This window comes from Haliaeetus leucocephalus, unplaced genomic scaffold (assembly GCF_000737465.1).
Source record: "Haliaeetus leucocephalus isolate CR32 unplaced genomic scaffold, Haliaeetus_leucocephalus-4.0 Scaffold1000, whole genome shotgun sequence".
NCBI lineage: Eukaryota > Metazoa > Chordata > Aves > Accipitriformes > Accipitridae > Haliaeetus > Haliaeetus leucocephalus.
The window spans coordinates 1,835,903-1,854,907 of NW_010973436.1; the positions used below are offsets into that span (position 1 = coordinate 1,835,903).

Here is a 19,005-nt window from a genome sequence, read left to right on the forward strand (position 1 = left end):
GGAGCCGGGGCTGCCGGTCCCCCCCGTTCCCCGAGCCCGGCCCGCGGCCCCCTCCTGCCCGCACTTGTTGCTGCCCGGCAGGGCTGGGCTGGCTCCCGGTTTAGGGCGGTTTTATTTCAGGGGGTGGTTTTGGAGGGGGTGGAGGTTGCAGCCTCCCCTGCCGTCCCCCAGCAGCCAGCGGTGTCCGGCTCGGCTCCAGCCTGCTCCCCCTGAGGCCAGAGCCAAGCCTGAGCCCCCCCTTTTCCCCTCCCCAGTCCCATCTCTGCCCCCCTCTCCCGCCTCCGCCGACCCCCAGCTCCTCGCCCGGAGGAAGGGTGCGCGTAGCGTGCATCTCCCATCCACCGAAATCTATGATCAGCTCGGTGTGTGTCTCCTCCTACCGTGGACGCAAGTCTGGGAACAAACCACCCTCCAAAACATGCCTGAAGGAAGAGATGGGCAAAGGGGAAGAGTCGGACAAGATCACCATCAATGTAGGTGGTACCCGGCATGAGACCTACAAAAGCACCCTCCGGACTTTGCCGGGCACCCGCCTGGCCTGGCTTGCCGACCCCGATGCCCAGAGCAACTTTGACTTTGATGGTAAAAGCAATGAGTTCTTCTTCGACCGTCACCCCGGGATCTTCTCCTACGTGCTCAACTACTACCGTACCGGCAAGCTGCACTGCCCCGCGGATATCTGCGGACCCCTCTTCGAGGAGGAGCTGACCTACTGGGGCATCGATGAGACGGATGTGGAGCCCTGTTGCTGGATGACCTACCGCCAGCATCGCGATGCCGAAGAGGCCCTGGACATCTTCGAGAGTCCTGAGCCCGGTGGAGGCGCCGGTGGAGAGGAGCCTGAAGAGGAAGGGGGTAGGGAGATGGCCCTTCAACGCCTGGGCATGGATGACAGGCCGCCGGGGGCGGCGGGGGCTGCCGGAGGGGGTGGTTGCTGTCGGAATTGGCAGCCCAGGATGTGGGCGCTCTTTGAGGATCCCTACTCATCCAAGGCAGCAAGGGTAAGCTCTCAAAACGTGCCAGTGGGGAGGTGGGATGGGGCCGTGCTGGGGTTGTGCCTCCATTTCCTCATGCCCATGGGTGAGATGGACTCTCCTAGTGGGTTGCGTGGGCCCCCCCATAGCCATCTCCCTCCTACCATGGGGCATGTTGGCCATCTCCCATCCTAGGGGAAGTCTCTTCCATCATCTCCCCATCCCCTCCCAACACATCGCATCTGGGGGAGCTGGGGGCAGGCCCGCTCCTTGTCCCCTTCGCACCCTCGGGTGCTACCTGGGCACCTCCTGGGCACATGGAGGTGAGGGACTGTCAGGGAGAGTCCTTGGCAGGGCTGAGTCCTGGCAGAGTTTCAGGATGCTCTAGGACAGGCAGGACTGCTTGGGTTCCTCTCGTCGGGTTGTGTGCGTGCCCATGCCAAAATCCACATTTAATGGCCCAGGTGTGGAGTGGGGGGACAGGACTGATGCCTGCTGGCACCCAAATCACGTCCTGAAGCAAACGGGATCCTCACGGTTGTCCCCGAGGAGCTTGTGCTCCTCTTCTACAGCAGCAGCAGCCCCGAAGGACACCCCATGCCTCTGCGCAAGCACCCCTCCCTGCGCCCTGCGAGCACCCTCGTCCCCGCACCCCTGTCCCCACCATCGCCGTGTCGATGCTGCCCACGCGCAGCATACGGTCCCCATCAGCACGTGCGAGCGCAGGCTCTCAGCCGCGGTTAACACACAAACACACACACGCACCCCAACCCCCTTTATCCACGCACGTCCCCGGGGACCTGGTACACTGTGTACACACACACACGAGCTCATACGTGCACAAACATCCCCCCACGACCTCCCCTTGCACGCGCAGATGATCCCTACCCACAGCCACCGACAAGCCCGGGACATATCCCCCATAACGAGGTGCATCTTTGGGCTCCCAGCCCGGGTCAGGCATTATTCTGCGCATGCGTCTCCTCTCCCAGCTACTCTTAGATCACCCCCAAAGTGCTGCCCACCGACCCTCAGACACCCACCTGTACCCATCCAGTCCCATCCCCACACGTGTCCCCCATCACGCCCAGTTTATAAATCTGCTACACACACACATATAGGCATTTGGGATCTAAATGAATTCTGGATGCATTTAGAGGTGTAAAAAAACCATCAATGGTAAGAAATCCTGCAGGCATTTCACACCCACCAGCAGCGCGCGGGGCAGGGGGTCAGTTTGTCAAGGCGGTATTTTTGCAGCTAACGTAAGTGCAACACACACACACACACACACACACACATGCAGAGGATGTTTGGGCAGCAAGAGCTTTACTCATTTTAAAAGGGGTACCCAATCCTTTGTCCATCTTTGAGGGCTTGTTGCCTCTGAGAGATCCTCTGAGTGGTGGAAAGCTCCAAATAAAAAATAAACAAAAAAATAAACCTGAGCACAATAACTCAACTCAAATTTTTCACTTTATTATTTGGTTCTGCTTTTCCCATGTGCTGAGCTGCTCTCGGAAAGGCATTTGCTTTAGCAGGAGGAGTGTGTTGGAGGGAGCAGAGATGGCTGTGATGTGAGCCCTGACTGGGACTGGAGTGGGATCAGTCTGTACTGGGAGCTCCCTGCTTCCTTCTTACTGCCCTAAGATAAAGGCTTAGCTTAGCACTGCCACAGGGGTGGTCACCTTCCAGTGGTAACGCTCACAGGCTCTTCTGGATCATGTTTTCCATTCTAAAATATCAGCATAGTTTTGCACTGGCTTAGGAGAACTGCTTCGGCAGAAGGGGAAACTGAGGTGCGGAGCAGTGCAACCAACCCAAGTAAGCTCAACCTGCCCAGTGCACCTGGTTAATGCAGGGAACTGTTGTTACTGGTTCGGAGTCACCATCCAGCACTAGGATGCTCCGGGACCCATGAGCATCTCTGCACGTGCAACGTTCATGGTGCTGCCTTGGTGTTTTGGGATGGCTCAAGTGGGATTTCATTAATACTGCCCCATTTCAGAGTCTCCCCCTCCCTTTTCAGAGCAAAAGGGGTGCTGCCGGCCACGGCATTTGGCCTGGGGATGCTCGGGAGCAGCCGGTCCAGTGTGTCTTGCCAAACCTTGGCAGCAGCGGGAAGGAGAGCGGTCCCAGGTTGTGTGCGTAAACCCTCTCCCTCGATCATGCGACAGCAGTGACTAAGAGTCTTGAGGGCTGAATTTCTCCGGTCCTTGCTCCTCCTTGCCTGTGGAGCAGCCCCTCGGGCCCTGACTCAGTCGGCTCCTGGCTATTTCCATCTTTCCCTCCTTCCAGCTCTTCTCTCTCCTGGCACCTCCTGAGCTGGCGACTACATGAGTGTTCAGTGAGAAATTCCGCCCCAAATTTTTAGTGTCTTTTCCTTGTAACTTCGATGCCCACGGGATCTCGGCTCCTGTGTCTAGTCCAGTCTTGGTGAAAATTTGGTCCTTACTGTAGCTGCTGTCCCAGCTAGAGTGGAAAACTCTCTTTCTCCCCATGGGAAACTGCCCTGGTTGTGATTTTACCTCTAGTTCCAAATTTTGCTTACTTGTAGCTCCTCATTATTTTTGCTTTTGCAGCCTGACTTGTGAGGTTCTGACCTTACTTCCATTGGGATTTCCAGGCTAGTGATCCCCTGTAGGGTCATGGCTTTTTTGGGAACACCCATCTCAAGCTGTCGAGTGCACGTTGAGATAGCATAGATCATTGGCAGGTTCTGGAGGACTTGTTTGGTGGGACTTTCGGTGCTGTATTGGTGGCTACTGAGTATATGCATAGATTTTATTTTATTTTTAAGACAGTTTTGGAAAAAAACCCTTGAGCTTGGAGCAGAGGCCAAAGCTGAGATAAGACACCTCTGGTCAGGTCTTCAGCTGCCACAAAACTGGAGCAGCACTATTGACTTGGGGGGGGACGATGGTTGGCACTGGCTGTGAACCTGACTCTCCTATTTTTAGAGGTTGCTTTTGCTCCTGGAGCTAAATCAGATCTCACCTACACGGCTCATACAGCAGGGTTGCTTCATTGCTTGAGTGTTTGCAGGGTCTCACTCTCTTCCTTGGTAATTTTTTTAATTCCTACTTGGCTCTGAGTCTAAGTAAGTTTTTACTCTTCACGTTTTCCTCAGATTCCCCATACAGGGAAACTCAGGAACATTACTCAGCCCTCAGCTGAAAAGCGGATTATTTTGGCCACGCCACTGCTATGTAGACACGCTTGTCTGGTCAAACTGGCCTTGCTTTAAGATCCCACTTTGTTGTTGGGTTTGCTTCCCAAATTGCGCATGGCTGATCGGTGAGGGCTGCCTTCGGAGCTGCCACCAGCTGATCCACATCACGGCGCGTGGTCCAGAGTGGTCTGATCTGAGGGGTACGGAGCATCTCAGTCCATCCCCGAGTAGGTGGCTGTCACGGGGCGGGGGGGGAGGATCATCTTCCAAAGGTTTCTCCATCAATTAGAGCCTGGGTTAAACTTCACACCTAACTTTTGGAGGGCTGATGCTCTCTGTGCTGGACCCACATGGGTTTGCCCTTGGGGACACCCCTCAAGGACGCTCTCGGCAGGCTCAGGGCTGCCGGCACGTTACTGCTGGTGTCCGGGGCCGGGCTTTTCTCAAGCGTGACTCAGGCTGTCTCTGCTGCTGATTCACTCCAGCCGAGGACCCGGGCTGTCATCTCGAGCAGGCTCACAGTGTGGCTGCCTGCTGAACGCAGCCGGTCGGGTGGGTTCGACAGCAAAAGGTCGCATCTTGCTCAGTGCGGGTGGGGTGGGTTAGCAGCAAAGGGTGCTGTAGCAAGATCTGCTCCCAGGAAGCCAAACCCCCTGTGCTTTTGTGCTGGAGGAAGGTAGAAGAGCTTTTCTGCTCAGAGGTTTTTTTTTCGGGGGCTCTTGGAAACAGATGCTCTGGATAATGGACTCATCATGAGCTCATCCTGTCGGGGAGGAGGGCTGAGCAGGATTGATGGGGGGGGACGACAAAGTGTTTTCTTTTTAACACAGCCTGTGATTTCCACTGCATGCTGCTGGCCCCTCCTCGCTCCCATCCGAGGCGAAGCGGCAGCGTGCCATGGGGCAGAGGTGGCGTGGAGGGGACAAAGGTCTCACCGGTCGGGCAGAGGGGAGCATCTGGGTGTTACCAAGTCCAAGCAGCAGTGGGATGCTGAGCTCTGCCTGCTCCTCTTCTCCTCATCCTGCCTTCCCAGTCCTGGAACTATTTGTGGGCCCATCATCCACCACTGACCCTTAGGGAGCAGGGAGGGGGCAAAAGCCCATCTCTGATCTGTCCAGGCCCCAAACCTCAGTCATGAATGGTATGAACAACTCGCCCGGGGGGGGTTGGGGACGACTGTAGGGGAAAGCTCTGTGAATGAATCCTCTCAAAGTTCCCTTTTCATGTGTGTTCCCAGTGGAGGCTCCAAACCCAGGCTGTTGCAGGTGTCCCTTCATCCCCATCACTGTCATCTCTGGCATATCTCCAGCCACAGCTGGAGCCCAGCACACCTTCCCCTGTACATTTCGTAGCACTTGGAGAAAGGTCCTGCACTGATGGCCCCAGACACTGAGGTTTGCTGTCAATTCATGGAACAGGTCCAGGGAACCCTTCCTGTTCTCCATTCTTGGTCTTGGGGAAGTGGGTGGTGGCAGCACAGCCCCTGGGGTGTTTTGAGCCTGTTGCACTCATTTTTATTGAATGAGGACTTCTCCCATCCCTGCTATTGTTATTCACTAGGAGGTATTAGAAAAGATGTATCGAAGGCAGGTGACACCAGAAGTGAGTCTCAGGCTCACCAAAGTTATTGTCACGGTGGTTTATAAAATTGCTGCTCTCCTCCAAAGAGGAGAAGTTGACCCAAATGAACTAATCGGGAGGGGTTGACCCAGATCAGCTAATGGCCTGTGTAATTTCTACTTTTGCAGGTAGTTGCTTTTGCCTCGCTTTTCTTCATCCTGGTCTCCATCACAACCTTCTGCCTGGAGACGCACGAGGCCTTCAACATCGACGTCAACGTGACGGAGACCCTCGTGGTTGGCAACACCACAACGATCCTGCTGACGCATAAAGTGGAGACGGAGCCCATCCTCACCTACATTGAAGGTGTTTGCGTCCTGTGGTTCACCCTTGAGTTCCTGGTTCGCATCATCTGCTGTCCAGATAAGCTTCTCTTCATTAAAAACCTGCTCAACATCATTGACTTTGTGGCCATCTTGCCCTTCTACCTGGAGGTAGGTCTCAGTGGCCTGTCCTCCAAAGCTGCCCGGGATGTACTGGGCTTCCTACGGGTGGTCCGTTTCGTCCGGATCCTCCGGATCTTCAAGCTGACACGGCACTTTGTGGGTCTCCGGGTGCTGGGCCACACACTCCGGGCCAGCACCAATGAATTCCTGCTCCTCATCATCTTCCTCGCCTTGGGGGTCTTGATTTTCGCCACTATGATCTACTACGCTGAGCGGATCGGAGCCAAGACATCCGACCCCCGCGGGAGCGACCACACTCACTTTAAGAACATCCCCATTGGGTTCTGGTGGGCTGTGGTCACGATGACGACCCTGGGCTACGGCGACATGTACCCCAAGACCTGGTCGGGCATGGTGGTGGGGGCTCTCTGTGCGTTGGCCGGGGTGCTCACCATCGCCATGCCCGTGCCTGTCATTGTCAATAACTTTGGGATGTACTATTCATTGGCCATGGCCAAGCAGAAGCTGCCAAAGAAGAAGAAAAAGCATATACCCCGTCCGGCCCCGCTGGACTCCCCTACCTACTGCAAATCCGAGGAAAACTCCCCCCGTAACAGCACCCAGAGCGACACTTGCCCGTTGGCAGTAGAGGAGGGGGCGGCTGAGCGGAAACGGTCAGGTGAGACCCCAAAGGTGGGGCAGAGGGAGGGGGAGACCTCCAGGAGCCCCTGAGGTGGTATTTTTGGTCCCCTGTGTCCCAGAGTCCCTGGGGACTGCCCTGCTGCAGGACACGTCCCCCAGCTCTTGGGTTGGTGAGAACTTGGTGCAGAAAGGGCTGGGGCCCTTGGGTGTCTGGGTATTGGGTGCTGTATTGGTGGACCAGGATGCTACAGATCAAGATTCCCCCCTCCAGGCAGGGGGGGAAAGGCCATATCCTGCTCTCCTAATGGCACAGATCAAGTCACTGTGGTGTGATTCAAGGTGTCCCTACCTAGCCCACCTCTTCCTCATGCTGACAGAGGTAAGACCATTTGCCTGATTCCCATCTTAGCCTGGTAATGCCCCTGTGGTAGATTTTCTTTTGCTTCCTCCCACCATAAATCAGGGCGAGCTTCACCAAGATGGATAAATCCATAGATATTCCCTGGGGCTTGACCCCACCTTCCCATACATCTTCTAGTAGATGACCTGCAATGTCAACGCTGCTCCAAATCCTGTGCTCAGGCGGGAGCAAAATCAGCCCCTGTCCTTTTATTATTTGGTCTCATGCACTGAGCTGAAGTTTGGGGTTTGGCCAGTCTTTCCTTCAGGTCAGGAGAGGTATGGCCCCAGCCGTGGGCAGTCATTGGTGGGCACCAAATGCCCCAGATATAGGTGTTTTCCTTTATAAATCTCCCTTTTCCACATTCCTAAGCACCCTGTCTGCCCCAGGAGCCCCGGCAGTGGGGACCAGTGAGAGTAGATGTCCTGCTCTGGAAGAGCAGGTCAACCCAATCCCTTTACCCCAACACCAATCCAGGAGCTCAGGCCAGACCCTCACCTGGCATAGCATCCTCTCAGCTAATGAACCACACAGTCAGATGACATAAATTAGCACTTCACCGCTAACCTGAGCAGCCCGTATCTCAGTGGTGTGAATTTTGGAGAGCTAAATCCCACTGATCAGGTGGGTGGATCTCAAAGACCAGGGGTGTTTCTTCCCTGGCAAACCCTGCTTGGCTTCACGCGGGGTATTACAACCCTCAGCAGGAGTAAGAGCTGCTGTTTGCTGCTTGGGATTAAAATCTGGCATGGTCCTGCTCCCCTGGTCACTCTAAGTTAGCATGTCCAGGCTGGGATCAGTATCTGAATTTGTGGGAGTTGCTCTGGGCCATCTGCTATCTGGTTTTCTGCTTCCTTGCATGGTCTGAGCAAACCCTTCTGGCCACCCCAAGCACCTCATCCTGTGGGTTTATTGACTGCTAATGGGTCTCTGCCACCTTCTTGCAGACTCTAAGCAGAACGGTGAGGCCAACGTGGTGCTGTCAGATGAGGAGCAGCCGCTGTCGCCGACCGATGAGGAGAAGCGGCCCATGCGGCGCTCCAGCACCCGCGATAAGAACAAGAAATCCTCCACATGCTTCCTGCTGGCCACGGGTGACTTCTCCTGTGCGGCGGATGGAGGCATCCAGAAAGGTATGGCTGATGCTGGAGGTGTGAGCTGGCCTGTGGGCTGGGGAGGGTGAGATGGAGGAGTAGAGGTGGAGGTTTGTTGCATCCATCCGAGACAGTGGTTCATCTCCATCTGCCTGCCTGGCTGTTGTTCTTTGCTCCCCAAATCCACTTGTCTTCCTGCTTCTCCACCTGCTTCATCTCCATCCACCACGTCTCTCCGTGCTAGCTCTATCCTTTTTGTTTTCTCCTCCCCCAAGTTCTCCTCCCCTGATTGCCACCATGTGGGGTCTGTGACCCCATGCTGGCTGCAGCACCTTCCCTGGGGACAGGTCTGTCCCTTTGCTCCCCCGTGCTCCAGCTTCTCCTGTCCCTCCAACTCTTCTTGGGCTTCAATCACCCATCTCAGGGTGGTGTGAGGGGGACATCTCTCCCGGAGACGTGGTGAGGTTGTGACCAAAGGTGGTCAAAAGGTGTTCAGCAGGGAAAAAACCCCACAGGCTTTTTCTTTCCTCTCCCCCTCTGATGTCTTTTGGTGGGTTTGAGCGTGGGGAGCCACGATGTGTCAAGTGCTGCCTTGCCAAAAGCACCAGGCTGCCAGAAAGGCTGTCTCCTCTGGGTTTGGAAAGTGAGCTTTGCTAAGTGTTGAGGTTTTCAATGGGAAACTGTGGGGGAGATGAGTCAGGAAAACACAAAACTCTTTTCTTCCCATGACAAAACAAGAGTCCTCTTCAGCCTGGTCCCTTTGCACCATCCTCCAGCCTTCTCTGCTCCACCAGCAAGCATGCCCTGTGCCCGTCTCCCAGCAACCCAGCCCCTGGCAGGGTAAATCCAGTGCCTACCTTGAGCCACAAAATCCAGCTACACCCTCAATTGCTGGGATAATTCTCAGGACACAGCTCAGGTTTTTAGGTCTGCAGTTATTTTTGTGTGTCCAGGGTGGTGTGGGATGATGTAGCTGCAGAGCTGACCTACCTCTACCTCCTTGGTACCATCTAATGGCAGTTATTGGGAATGGTGCATGTGAGCTGGGACCAGGCAGGAGAAAAGATGATGTGCTATGTATATGAGCTGCACACCAAGAGCTGCTGGCTCCTGGTGTTGATGATTTGGAGGCCCTCAAGGGTTTGCTGCTGTAGCACTGCTTGGGATGGTAAAGACTGCATGGGCTTGGGACAGAGGGAGGTGTTTGGGGGCAATCATGTTTATTACATTATTAGAAGCAAATTGGTTGCTTCCTCCTGGGAAATCAAGGATTCCCTTTGGCATTCCTGCTCAACCTCATCTCTTAGAGGAAAAAAATGAAAAGCTTTGCTCATCTTTGGGCAGAAGGGTACTATACAAATATTTGTTTGAAATGCCTCATGTTTTTTTCCTGGAAGTGCTTTTTTCTGTGAAGTTGGTCTTTTTTCTTAATGCCAGCTAATGCAAAGAGGTTCTAGTCCTGCTCCAGACTGGGGGGGATGCTGAATTGGGAGGCATGAAGGAGAAGGATGAAAGCCAGTGCTCATCTTCATCCTTACAAGATGCTCAAGTCAGGCATCTCTTCAACTGAAGCATTTGAGCTTGGTCCCACTGAAGCCAGGAGAACCAGAGTAGATCTGAGAGCTGAGGATCCAGTGCTGCTTTCGCTGTGCTCTGAAATCACATTTCTTGGTTGCAGGAGACCAGGAGGTTTTTCTTCTTGCATGGTGGCAGCAACAGCTACTTGAAAGGGCATTTTGGTGATCTTTCTTGATTTGTTCTGGTGTCTTTTCTGCAAGTGTCAGAGTGCTTTTTACAATTAAAAATAGATGTGTACATGGGTCACACCCACCTTGCTGAAATGGTCTTGCACCTGGAGAAAGGTGGATCTGGTGTCCAGAGGGACTTGAATAATGTATGAGACCTTTTGGGAAGAGGGAACCTCAGTATCTGTGTCCTGCTTGGGCTGTTGGGGATGGACTGGTGGGATGCTGGCCGAGGAGGTCAGGGCTGATGTCTTCCCTGGTGAAATGCTCCAGCATGGTCGGGATTAGTGGTGATCAGAGGGGCAAAGCAGGTTTCTGCACTCCAGCCGAAAGCCGTTGGGAGCCGCAGAGGCGCCTCTTCCCTTGGTCCTGATTTATCTCCTGCTGAGGCTGTTTGTTCTGGTACTGGGATGTTGGCAGCTCTGCAAATTGAGATGAGCTTGGTTCTGAGCCCGACTTGCTGATGGCCATCTGTCAGATCCTGGGACAGGTACTGATGTCTGTACAAGCTGTGGAAATCAGGAGATGGATCTGGATCAGGAATATGCTGCAGATCTCGGCATCCATCATGGTTTGAGCCTAATTCCAGCGGTTGGTCTCATTGGGGCAGCTCAAAAAGAAGAGCTACCCCTGCCCACCAGCCCTTGGACCTGCACCCTGGAGAAGACTGAGCTGGATTGCAGTGGATTGCCATGTAGCATGTGGTTTTTGTCCCTATTACTGCTTCCAGTGATGTCACCTTGCTCCCTTGCTGCTGGGGACAGCTTCAGACCCCGTATCTCACTTCAGCACTCAGGTCCTGCTCAGCAGTTCCCCAAAATGTGTCCTGCTGGGGCCCAGGCACGTTGGCATGGGTCTGTCTTGGTATGTGAGCCCCTGTCCTCTGCTTGGATGGAGGGATATGGAGGCAGGATGAGTCCAGCATCCCCATGCCAGCGAGATCGGTTATGATGGTCTAGGAAAAGGTAGTGATTGAAACCAGAGTGGGATTTCAAAAGGAGCCACAGGCAACAGGGTTAAATGGAGGGAAGAGGATTTACCCTCCTGGCAGGTCAGCTCTTCCAGCACCTCCCTTTGACGGCAGGCTGGCAAGGCAAAGTGGCAATTTTTGATGTGGTTGCCAGAACCCGGAGCATCATGCAGCTGATTTTTACTCTGTTGCTTGTTATTAGTGCAGGGCCCTGACCAGCACGTGGCTTGAGCGGTATGGGATCAAGCACGGGGATGCTCACCTGAGCATCCACCAGCAATGCTTGGCTGGGGGGAGAGCAAGGACAAGCCCACGTTTGCATGGGAACGCGCGCGCGAGTGTGAGTGCATGCAACACGCAGATGAGTGCCAGGCTGCCGTTATAAACAAGCACAGGCGTTCCTGGGCAATGCTGCCTGCTTGCATTACCCTGTCCCCATCTGCTGCTGGCTCAAAGCATGTGCGAGCGTGCACGTGCGCTCGGGAGCCACGAGTGTTTGCATGTGGGGAGCGTGGCATTGCCAGGTCCCAGGGAAGAGCCCCTGGGGGTTACACACTGCCCCACTGCTCTGTTTATAAGATGCCTCTATATGGCTTCTTGGCAACAAACCCATTTATAAAGCAATCCCGGTGACCTCAGTTAGCACCTCTATGAGTTGCTGGGATACTGGCTCCGTTAACGAAAAGCATCGGTGGCAATTAGCAGAGCACAACCCTCCGGTGCTTTGCAGCTTGACTCTGTGGTGGCACCTGGCTCTGAGCTGGGTGGAAAACCACAATGGCCTTGAGGGATGGAGTCCTGAGCTCCTTCCCAGGTGCTCCTACGAGTGTGGCTTGGGAATAAATTGATGGAGAAAATGAAGTGTTGGGCTTGGGGCAGGTTTGCCTTCAGAGTCCTGTTGCAGAGGGGCCCTGGGGCAATCAAGCATCTTTATGAAGTGCTGCCCCAAACTGTGATGCTTGAGACTTAATCAAACCTGGCAGCGTGATTTTTGGCCCTGTTCCTATGCCCATTTCTATCCTTTTCTATTCAGTGATCTGAGCAAGAGGGCAAAGAGCATCTGTAAAGTGCTCAACTGCATCAGTGGCTCCTTGCATCGCCGAGGCAGCTTCCAGCAAGCCCCAACCCCATAACACCTCTCCGCCAAATTGATGTTGTTTGGGTGCTGGATCCATCAGTAACCCCAAGCTTTCAGGGACCGGTTGCATCTCGGCACGATTGCTTCCCACACACATGGCTCAGGGTGGCAGGGAAATGCGTGAGCTCTTCAAAGAGCCTCAGGACTCCTGGGAAAAGAGCAAGGTTTGCTGAAGGATGAGCCTGATGCAGTTTTGGGTTTTTTTTGGGGAGGAGAAAGGGGTCTTTGCATCAGCTGCTGTAGGTGGGAAACATCCCCAGCTCAGGGCTCTGCTCACTTCCCTCCTCGCTTGCTGTGTGGATTCATGCCAAAAAGTAAATAAGGAAATTGCTCTTCTCTTTGGGGCCTGATTCTGCTCTCGCTTCCACTGTGGGAACTGGAAAAGCTTTGCTGAAATCAGCAACAGGTTTAGGCAGATGACCTCTCTGTCCCCCGTGTCCCCTCAGGGGGATGAGTTCTGGGAAGCGGTTGAAGACTCCCGTGCCTCCCTGCCAGCTGCTGTGGTTGGGAAATGATTAGGAAAAAAGCATAAAAAGGGGATAAAAATCAGATTTAAAGAGGTGGTGCTCTGGAGCCTTCTCCAGACGATGCTCATGTCTCAGCATCCTCCTCGGGGGTGTGTGGGGGGGTGATGCCGTGATCGCTCCGGTGTGAGCCTTAATCCCTGATCCAAGCCCAAAACAGCCTGGCTGGGCCAGCACCTGCCGTCGGTGCCTTCACAGCAAAGCAGAACCTGAAGATGCGCCATTAACTCCCCAGGGGGGACACAAGGATGGTTTCCAAGCTTGGCGCTGCCGAAGGGGCCATCCATCACCTTGTTTTTCTGCTGTCAGGGAGCCGCCTCCCTCCACTCCCTGCCTGCGTACGCACACTCGCACGTATTTGCTTTCTCCAGACCTCGCTGGTGCTTGTGGGGAGGGCAAAGGCAAGGCTGGGTTTGCTCGCCCGGGTGCTCTCAGGGAAGATGCAGGCGAGTGCGGCAAGGTGCAGGGCGGTTGGGCTCATCACAGCCGGGAGCATCCTTAATTTTCAATATTTTGGCAGCAGAGCTGTCCCTGCAAGGTGCAGCAATCCAGAGAGCAGATCTTGGGGCTCATCTTTGAACAGAGCTGCTGTTTGGGCCTAAAAATCCAATTTTCAGTGCAAATACTTAGTTTCTTTCCTGAAAGAAAAGTGGCTTTTGACCTGCAAGAGCATTTGTTCTGGCTGTTGCTTTTCAGTAAAAGTTGGAGCAATTTCTGGCTCTTTGGGGGAGTGTGAAGGGTTCCCATGCTTAAAGCAATAGAAATATTTTGCTTTTTAATGCAATTTTTTATGGAAAATAATGAGCACATCTACCTGCTCCTTTCCGTACAGAAAGGTGTCAGCAGCAGCTTTCTGCTACAGCCGGCTTCAAAACCAGAGCCGGGGGAGTAACTCCTTCCAAATTCCATATTTGCTTGAGTTCTGCTGCTTTTCCCCGTTTGCTTCAGCCCATGAAATCCCCAGACTCATTCCTCATTCAGAGCAATTTAGGAAACAAAACCCAGCAACCCCTAGGACTGATTTGGTCTCGCAACTTCAATGATTTTCGAGTCCTGGATTTGGCCAGCGCTGCTCAACTGCATGGGGAGCCGAGGGGAAGGGAGGGGAGGTCTGGAGGATCTGCAGAAGCTTGGTTGCCCTCAAAAAACCCTTCCTGAATTTTTTAGGGGGTTGAATTGGGATATGGGGCTGGGCGATGCTCCCCCTGGTGCTCTTTGCTTTCCGAGCCTTGGGAAGGAGGCTGCTCGGCTCTAACCTGTCCGTTTTCTTCACGAAGGCTATGGAAAATCCCGAAGCCTAAGCAGCATAGATGGTGTGGCAGGATCCACGGTGGGCTTGGCTCCCCTCACATCCCGCTGCAGCTCTCCCTGTCCTCTGCGGCGTCCCTGCTCTCCCGTCCCCTCCATCCTTTAAAACGCCGCCTGGATCCCGCTTTGTTGTGTCGTGTCGTGTCGCTCTGTCCCATCCCTGCCCCGTGACGTCGGGTCTCCACGGCGCTGCCTGTGCCCAGAGGAGACGGAGCTGGGACATCTCCATCCCTGAGAAGCGCGTTCTGATCTTCTCCAGCCCAGCGCTGCCACCGTGCTCCCCCTGCCCGGTTTGCAGGACATGTAACGTCTCCATTGAACTTGTCTCGTGCCCATGTGTTTGGGACAATCCCTGGAGTAGGTGTCTGTTGGTTCTTTGGGTTTTTTTGGTTTGTTTTTTTTTTTTTCCCCTTGAAACCTTATTCATCCTAAATAAATTGGGCCAACCCATGCGATTCCCTCTGGTGTCGAGCCCTCCTTCCCGTGGGCCGTTTGCACTTGGGCTAAAGGGTGGTGGAAATGCAAGAGAACATGTTGACTCATAAAATTATATATCATTGTGCTGGAAATGGCTGAGTTCATATCATTTTAGGTCTTTTTTTTAAAAAAAACCATCCTCAAGTTTCTGGAGGCAACAGATGAATAAACCTCTATTCCCAGCCCAGCAGCAGTTCCCCTCTTGTTTTGTGCTTTTTTTCTGCCTAAATCATACTCATTCCCTCCCAGCTTGTGTCTGCTTCTCTATCCAACCTCAGGGATGGTCCTGGGGCTGAAGATGGCTTTGGCAGCCTTGGAAACCAGCCCCAAGGTCCTGTGGAAGTTGGAGACTGTAGGACCCCCGGCTGGGTGTGGGGAGCATGTGGAGGCTGGGATAAAGGATTGGCAAAATATCTGTATGGATGCTCCCAGGAAGAGCTGGGAGGTGATGGGGAGAGGAATATGGGGCCCTGGGAGCAGTTGGGAGAGCTGCTGCTGCTGTTGAATAGTGGGGAAATGAGAGATTTGAGACAAAATGGTGCCTGAATGGGTATGGGGATGAATCCTCTTTTGAGATGGATGCGGAGTGGTGGGGCAGAGCATCCCCATGGGGATGGGAGCTGGCTTTGAACCTGGTCTTCCCCCGTCCTTGGGAGGATGAGGTTGGAGCACCAAACTCCCTGTCGCACCGCTGGTTTTTGCTCACATGTGTTAGTTTTTGGGATGATTTTGAATGATCTCTGCTAGAACTAGAACAAAACCTTCAGTCCCCTGACTTCTGGCTCATTTCTAGCTCTGTTACCCCAGTTTTGCTTCCCTGGAGATGGCTGGCTCTCTGGTGGCTGAAAGGGGCTGGTTTGGTGGGTGCAGCCCTGGTCTCGACTTTCATCCCGGTGCTCTCTCAGCGTCTTTCCTTACTCTGAGCAAGTCCAGCTCTGTGGGGCTGGAGCCTGGGGACTTCCAGCCAGAGGATGGGGAGCAAAGCTTAGCCTTGGGTGTGTTTAAGATAAAAAAAGGCCTGAGAGATTTTGGGGGCCAGGCCCTTCCCCTCCCTCTCGGCCAAACTGGAGCTTGTGCTCAGGGGATGATGCAGAGTGAGGATCCCCTTGGTGCAAGGCTGGTCCCCGCACCCCGAAGGAGGCGGGCTGGATTTTTGCAGATTCCACAGCCAGGACCCTCCTGCTCCTTCCCAGGCTCCCAGTGCCTCAGTTTCTCTAAGTGTAGAGAAGGATTAATGCTGGGATCCTCCTGCAGTAAAACTCCTTGCTGCCACAGTGGAAGAGATGCTTCGCAAGGAGGAATCATAAAATGCCTCATCTGGCTTATTTTTTTTCCTCCCCACTGAGTTGAAGGAGCTGCCAGGAGGAGCCAGTCACCACATCACCAAAACAAGCCCCCTCCAAGTCTTACATGGGGCCGGCAAGAAGCTCTTTCCTTTTATTTCACTTTTCTTCTTTCCCTCCTCTCTTCTCCTGCCCCAGCCATGTGAGCGGAGCGGTGAGAGTCAAAGGAAAGCAGAAAAGAGGGGAAAAAACTTGGTGCCAGGAGCTGGATCCTGAGGCTTGACGGCAGGAGCTGAGCACCGCATAGACCCGGTGCTGGAGCTGGAATTTCTCCAGATTTGGGGAGAATTGAGGATGAGCCGCATCCCTTCTCTGCCCAGGATGTCCCGTTCCCGTAGTGGTTTCCGACCCTTGTGCCGCAGCGGTGATTCAGTCCTCGCTGGCAGCACCTGACTTTGCCATGTGTAGCTGCATTCCTTGGATTTCTGTAATTAAAGTGTATTCCCACACCAAACAATCAGGGTAACTTGACAGGTTCGTGAATCACCCCAAAATCCCATGAACTGGGTGAAGGGGCACCGTACCGGCGCTTCTCTGGCGCATCCTCCCCTTTGGAGCAGGCTCCTCTCGAAGCGGAATGAGCTGAAATATCCCCAGCCCGTGTGAGCGGGAAGGTCACCCTCCATGATTTCAGTGGTCTCTGAATCATAAATGATTTAACCAAGGTCATGCGCTGACTTTGGGGACGAGCCAGGCATGAAAAAACAGCTCTGCTGCCCTGTCTCTTGCAGAAGCAGCAGATCAAGAGACTCAAACTTTGGGGTTTGAGTCTTTTGAAAGCACAGGATTAACCCCAGAGCAGATGCAGCCACAGATCCCAAGAGATCCCACCCTCTCCTTTCTCCCCACCAGGCCCCCAGATCAGCTCATCCGAACACCAGAGCTGGTTTCCCAGTGTGGAAAACCTTTGGAGGACCCCCCAAAAAAATCTCATCCCCATCAGAGCAACGAGGGTTGAGTGTGAGAGCTGACATGGAGCCGGTACGATGCAATTTTTAGCAGTGGCGTTATGCAACTCAGGAGAAGGGATGACTAATGTGCAAAAAGCTCCTCTAAAACAACCGAGCCCCAAATGGGAGACGGAGGGATTTCAGTGGGAGGCACCAAACTGTTGAAAAACCCATCGCATCTTCTCCCTCTTCCTCCCCGCCTTCTTCTGAACAAGTGATTTGGGGGATGCAGGAGGGGGAAAAACAGCATGTTGTTATTTTTAGGTGGGGTCTGGGTCGGTTTTGGGGGCAAGTTAGCAGGGGTTAATCCCCTGGATAAGATCATAAGAGGAGCTGTAGTAGATCAGAAGAGCAGACCACTAAATATCTCTGTAGCCCAGGGTTTTATCTCAAACAGTGGCCAAAATTGGCTGCCTAGAGAATAGGATAAGAATAGAGCAAGAATATACGATACTTCCCCCGAATATCCTCCCAGCCGCTTATCTATGTTTAGGGATCTGGCGCAGAGCGCACGTTCCAGCTAAGGCGAAAAGCAGCGGGAGAAAGCAAGGTTGTTTGATTTATTTTTGATGAACTGAATAAATCAATAGGAGTCCGGCTGCCTCTGCCCAAGTCCTAAAATGGCATTTAAAAAAAAAAATCAACTGGTGTGCAGTGACTGTCAGGGCAGGGAGCTTGCTGCCGGCATCCTAGCCTGGAAAGGAGAGTTTCCCGTGGGATGGGGTGAGCGTGTAGGGTCTGAGCCGCTGTCTTGTTCCCAGCAGGATGCTGTGATTGAGCAGGAACATACAGATAAAGCACTGTATGTACCATATATACGTGCCCCTCACCTATGTATAGCGTGATGCCCAGCAGTGTGGTACCAAGGGGACCTTTAGTGCCCTGTCGCAGCTGCAGATGCACGTGATGCTCAACAGCGGGAATGGCATCAGAGATGCTGCGTAGAATCAGGCTGCCCTGATGTTGTTGGATGTCCTTGCATCCATCCATCTGTGTGTCTGTCTGCTGAGACCGGCAGCACTTTGGCACGGGGATCAACCCCCTTATAACCACCTGCACCCGGTGCAGAAAGCAGCCATGCAAAGGACAAAAGCCGAGCAGCTTTTTTCCTTTGGATCTGGGGGGATTTGGGGGCAGTTGCCCCCTCCATCATCCAGCAGCAGCTTCTTCCTTCTCTCTTCCTCCTGGGAGACTTGGCTCGCTGTCCAGTGCCGCATGGAGGCTGCGCTGCCATCCCAGGTTCCGTGCAAAGTATTAATTGTTATTGTTGCAACAACTGCTCTGTTTCTCAGGAGATGCCTGAAAGAGCTGAGAAAATAGAAAGGCCTGTCAGGCAGCCGGGCAGGAGGTTAAGATGTCAAGAGAGTAATTGCTCTACCCAGAAGCAGCCTGTTTCTGGCTTCCCTGGCACTGCCAGGAAAAATCCTCAGTGCTTATTTGATGACAATAAAAAAAAATTAAAATAAATAGCAACCCCATCCCTTGCCCGTGCTGACGAGGAATGGGGAGAGCAGAGGCAGATGCAAAATAAGATGCAGTTGAGCTTATAAATAGGTGCCTCCCAGCTCCCAGTCTGTTACTTCATTACCTCCGCCTGGGCAATTGATCCTTATGTTTTTCCCCCATGAAAAGGTAAATGGAGGCTCAGAAAGTATTTTGCAAACTGCTGGGGAGCGGGTCACACTCTTTCTTTCATGTGGGACAGCCTGGGGCATGGTGATGGCTGTGAAAAAAAAATAATCCTTTGACTTTTGGAGAGCGAGAGGGGAATCAGCTCGATGGCAGCACTGCCCTGGCGCAAGGCTCAGGACCAGCTCTCCGGATTGTGCGGAGGATGCCCAAGGCGAGAGGCGGCTTTGCAGATGTGCAGCCCCCCCAGGGTAGCATCTCTGGTCCTCGCAGCACGGGAGATGCAGGTGGCCGCTGGCTTTTGCTCTATCGTAGGGAAATCCCCCTGTCTTTGTGGTCCATGGAGATGGGCATTGCGAAAGATGCAGATGTTGCCTGGGAGGTGTTTAACTCCAACATCTGGGGAGCACAGTGGGTTGCTCTGCCCCATGGGGCACTGCTGGCTCTTCAAACCCCTCCTGTTGTGGCGGTGAAAAGAAAAGGGACCAGCAAAATGTCCTGGGGTGGCCTGGGGAAGCTTTTGAGGGGGGGCTGTGAGGAGCCATCCCTGCCAGAGTGTTTTGGCTTTTGGTGATTTCTCTTTCAGCACCTCCTGAGCCTCTCATCTGCAAATAGATCTTTCAATGGGGGGGG

General features: G+C 53.7%; 1 protein-coding gene across 3 annotated transcripts in view; it reads left to right on the forward strand.

Moving 5' to 3' along the window:
• Nucleotides 1-350: 350 nt before the first annotated feature.
• The window catches only part of KCNC4 (potassium voltage-gated channel, Shaw-related subfamily, member 4), a 20,486-nt gene continuing 1,831 nt past the window's right edge, over nt 351-19,005 (forward strand). Inside the window, exons 1-4 of one of the 3 annotated variants that reach the window (XM_010584594.1) lie at nt 351-1,001; nt 5,895-6,831; nt 8,142-8,327; nt 13,943-14,079. In XM_010584594.1, the coding sequence (XP_010582896.1) occupies nt 351-1,001; nt 5,895-6,831; nt 8,142-8,327; nt 13,943-14,079 (1,911 nt within the window). Of the gene's footprint in view, nt 1,002-5,894; nt 6,832-8,141; nt 8,328-13,942; nt 14,080-19,005 lie in introns of those variants that run through there. The other 2 variants (XM_010584595.1, XM_010584596.1) reach the window with 2 other exon arrangements.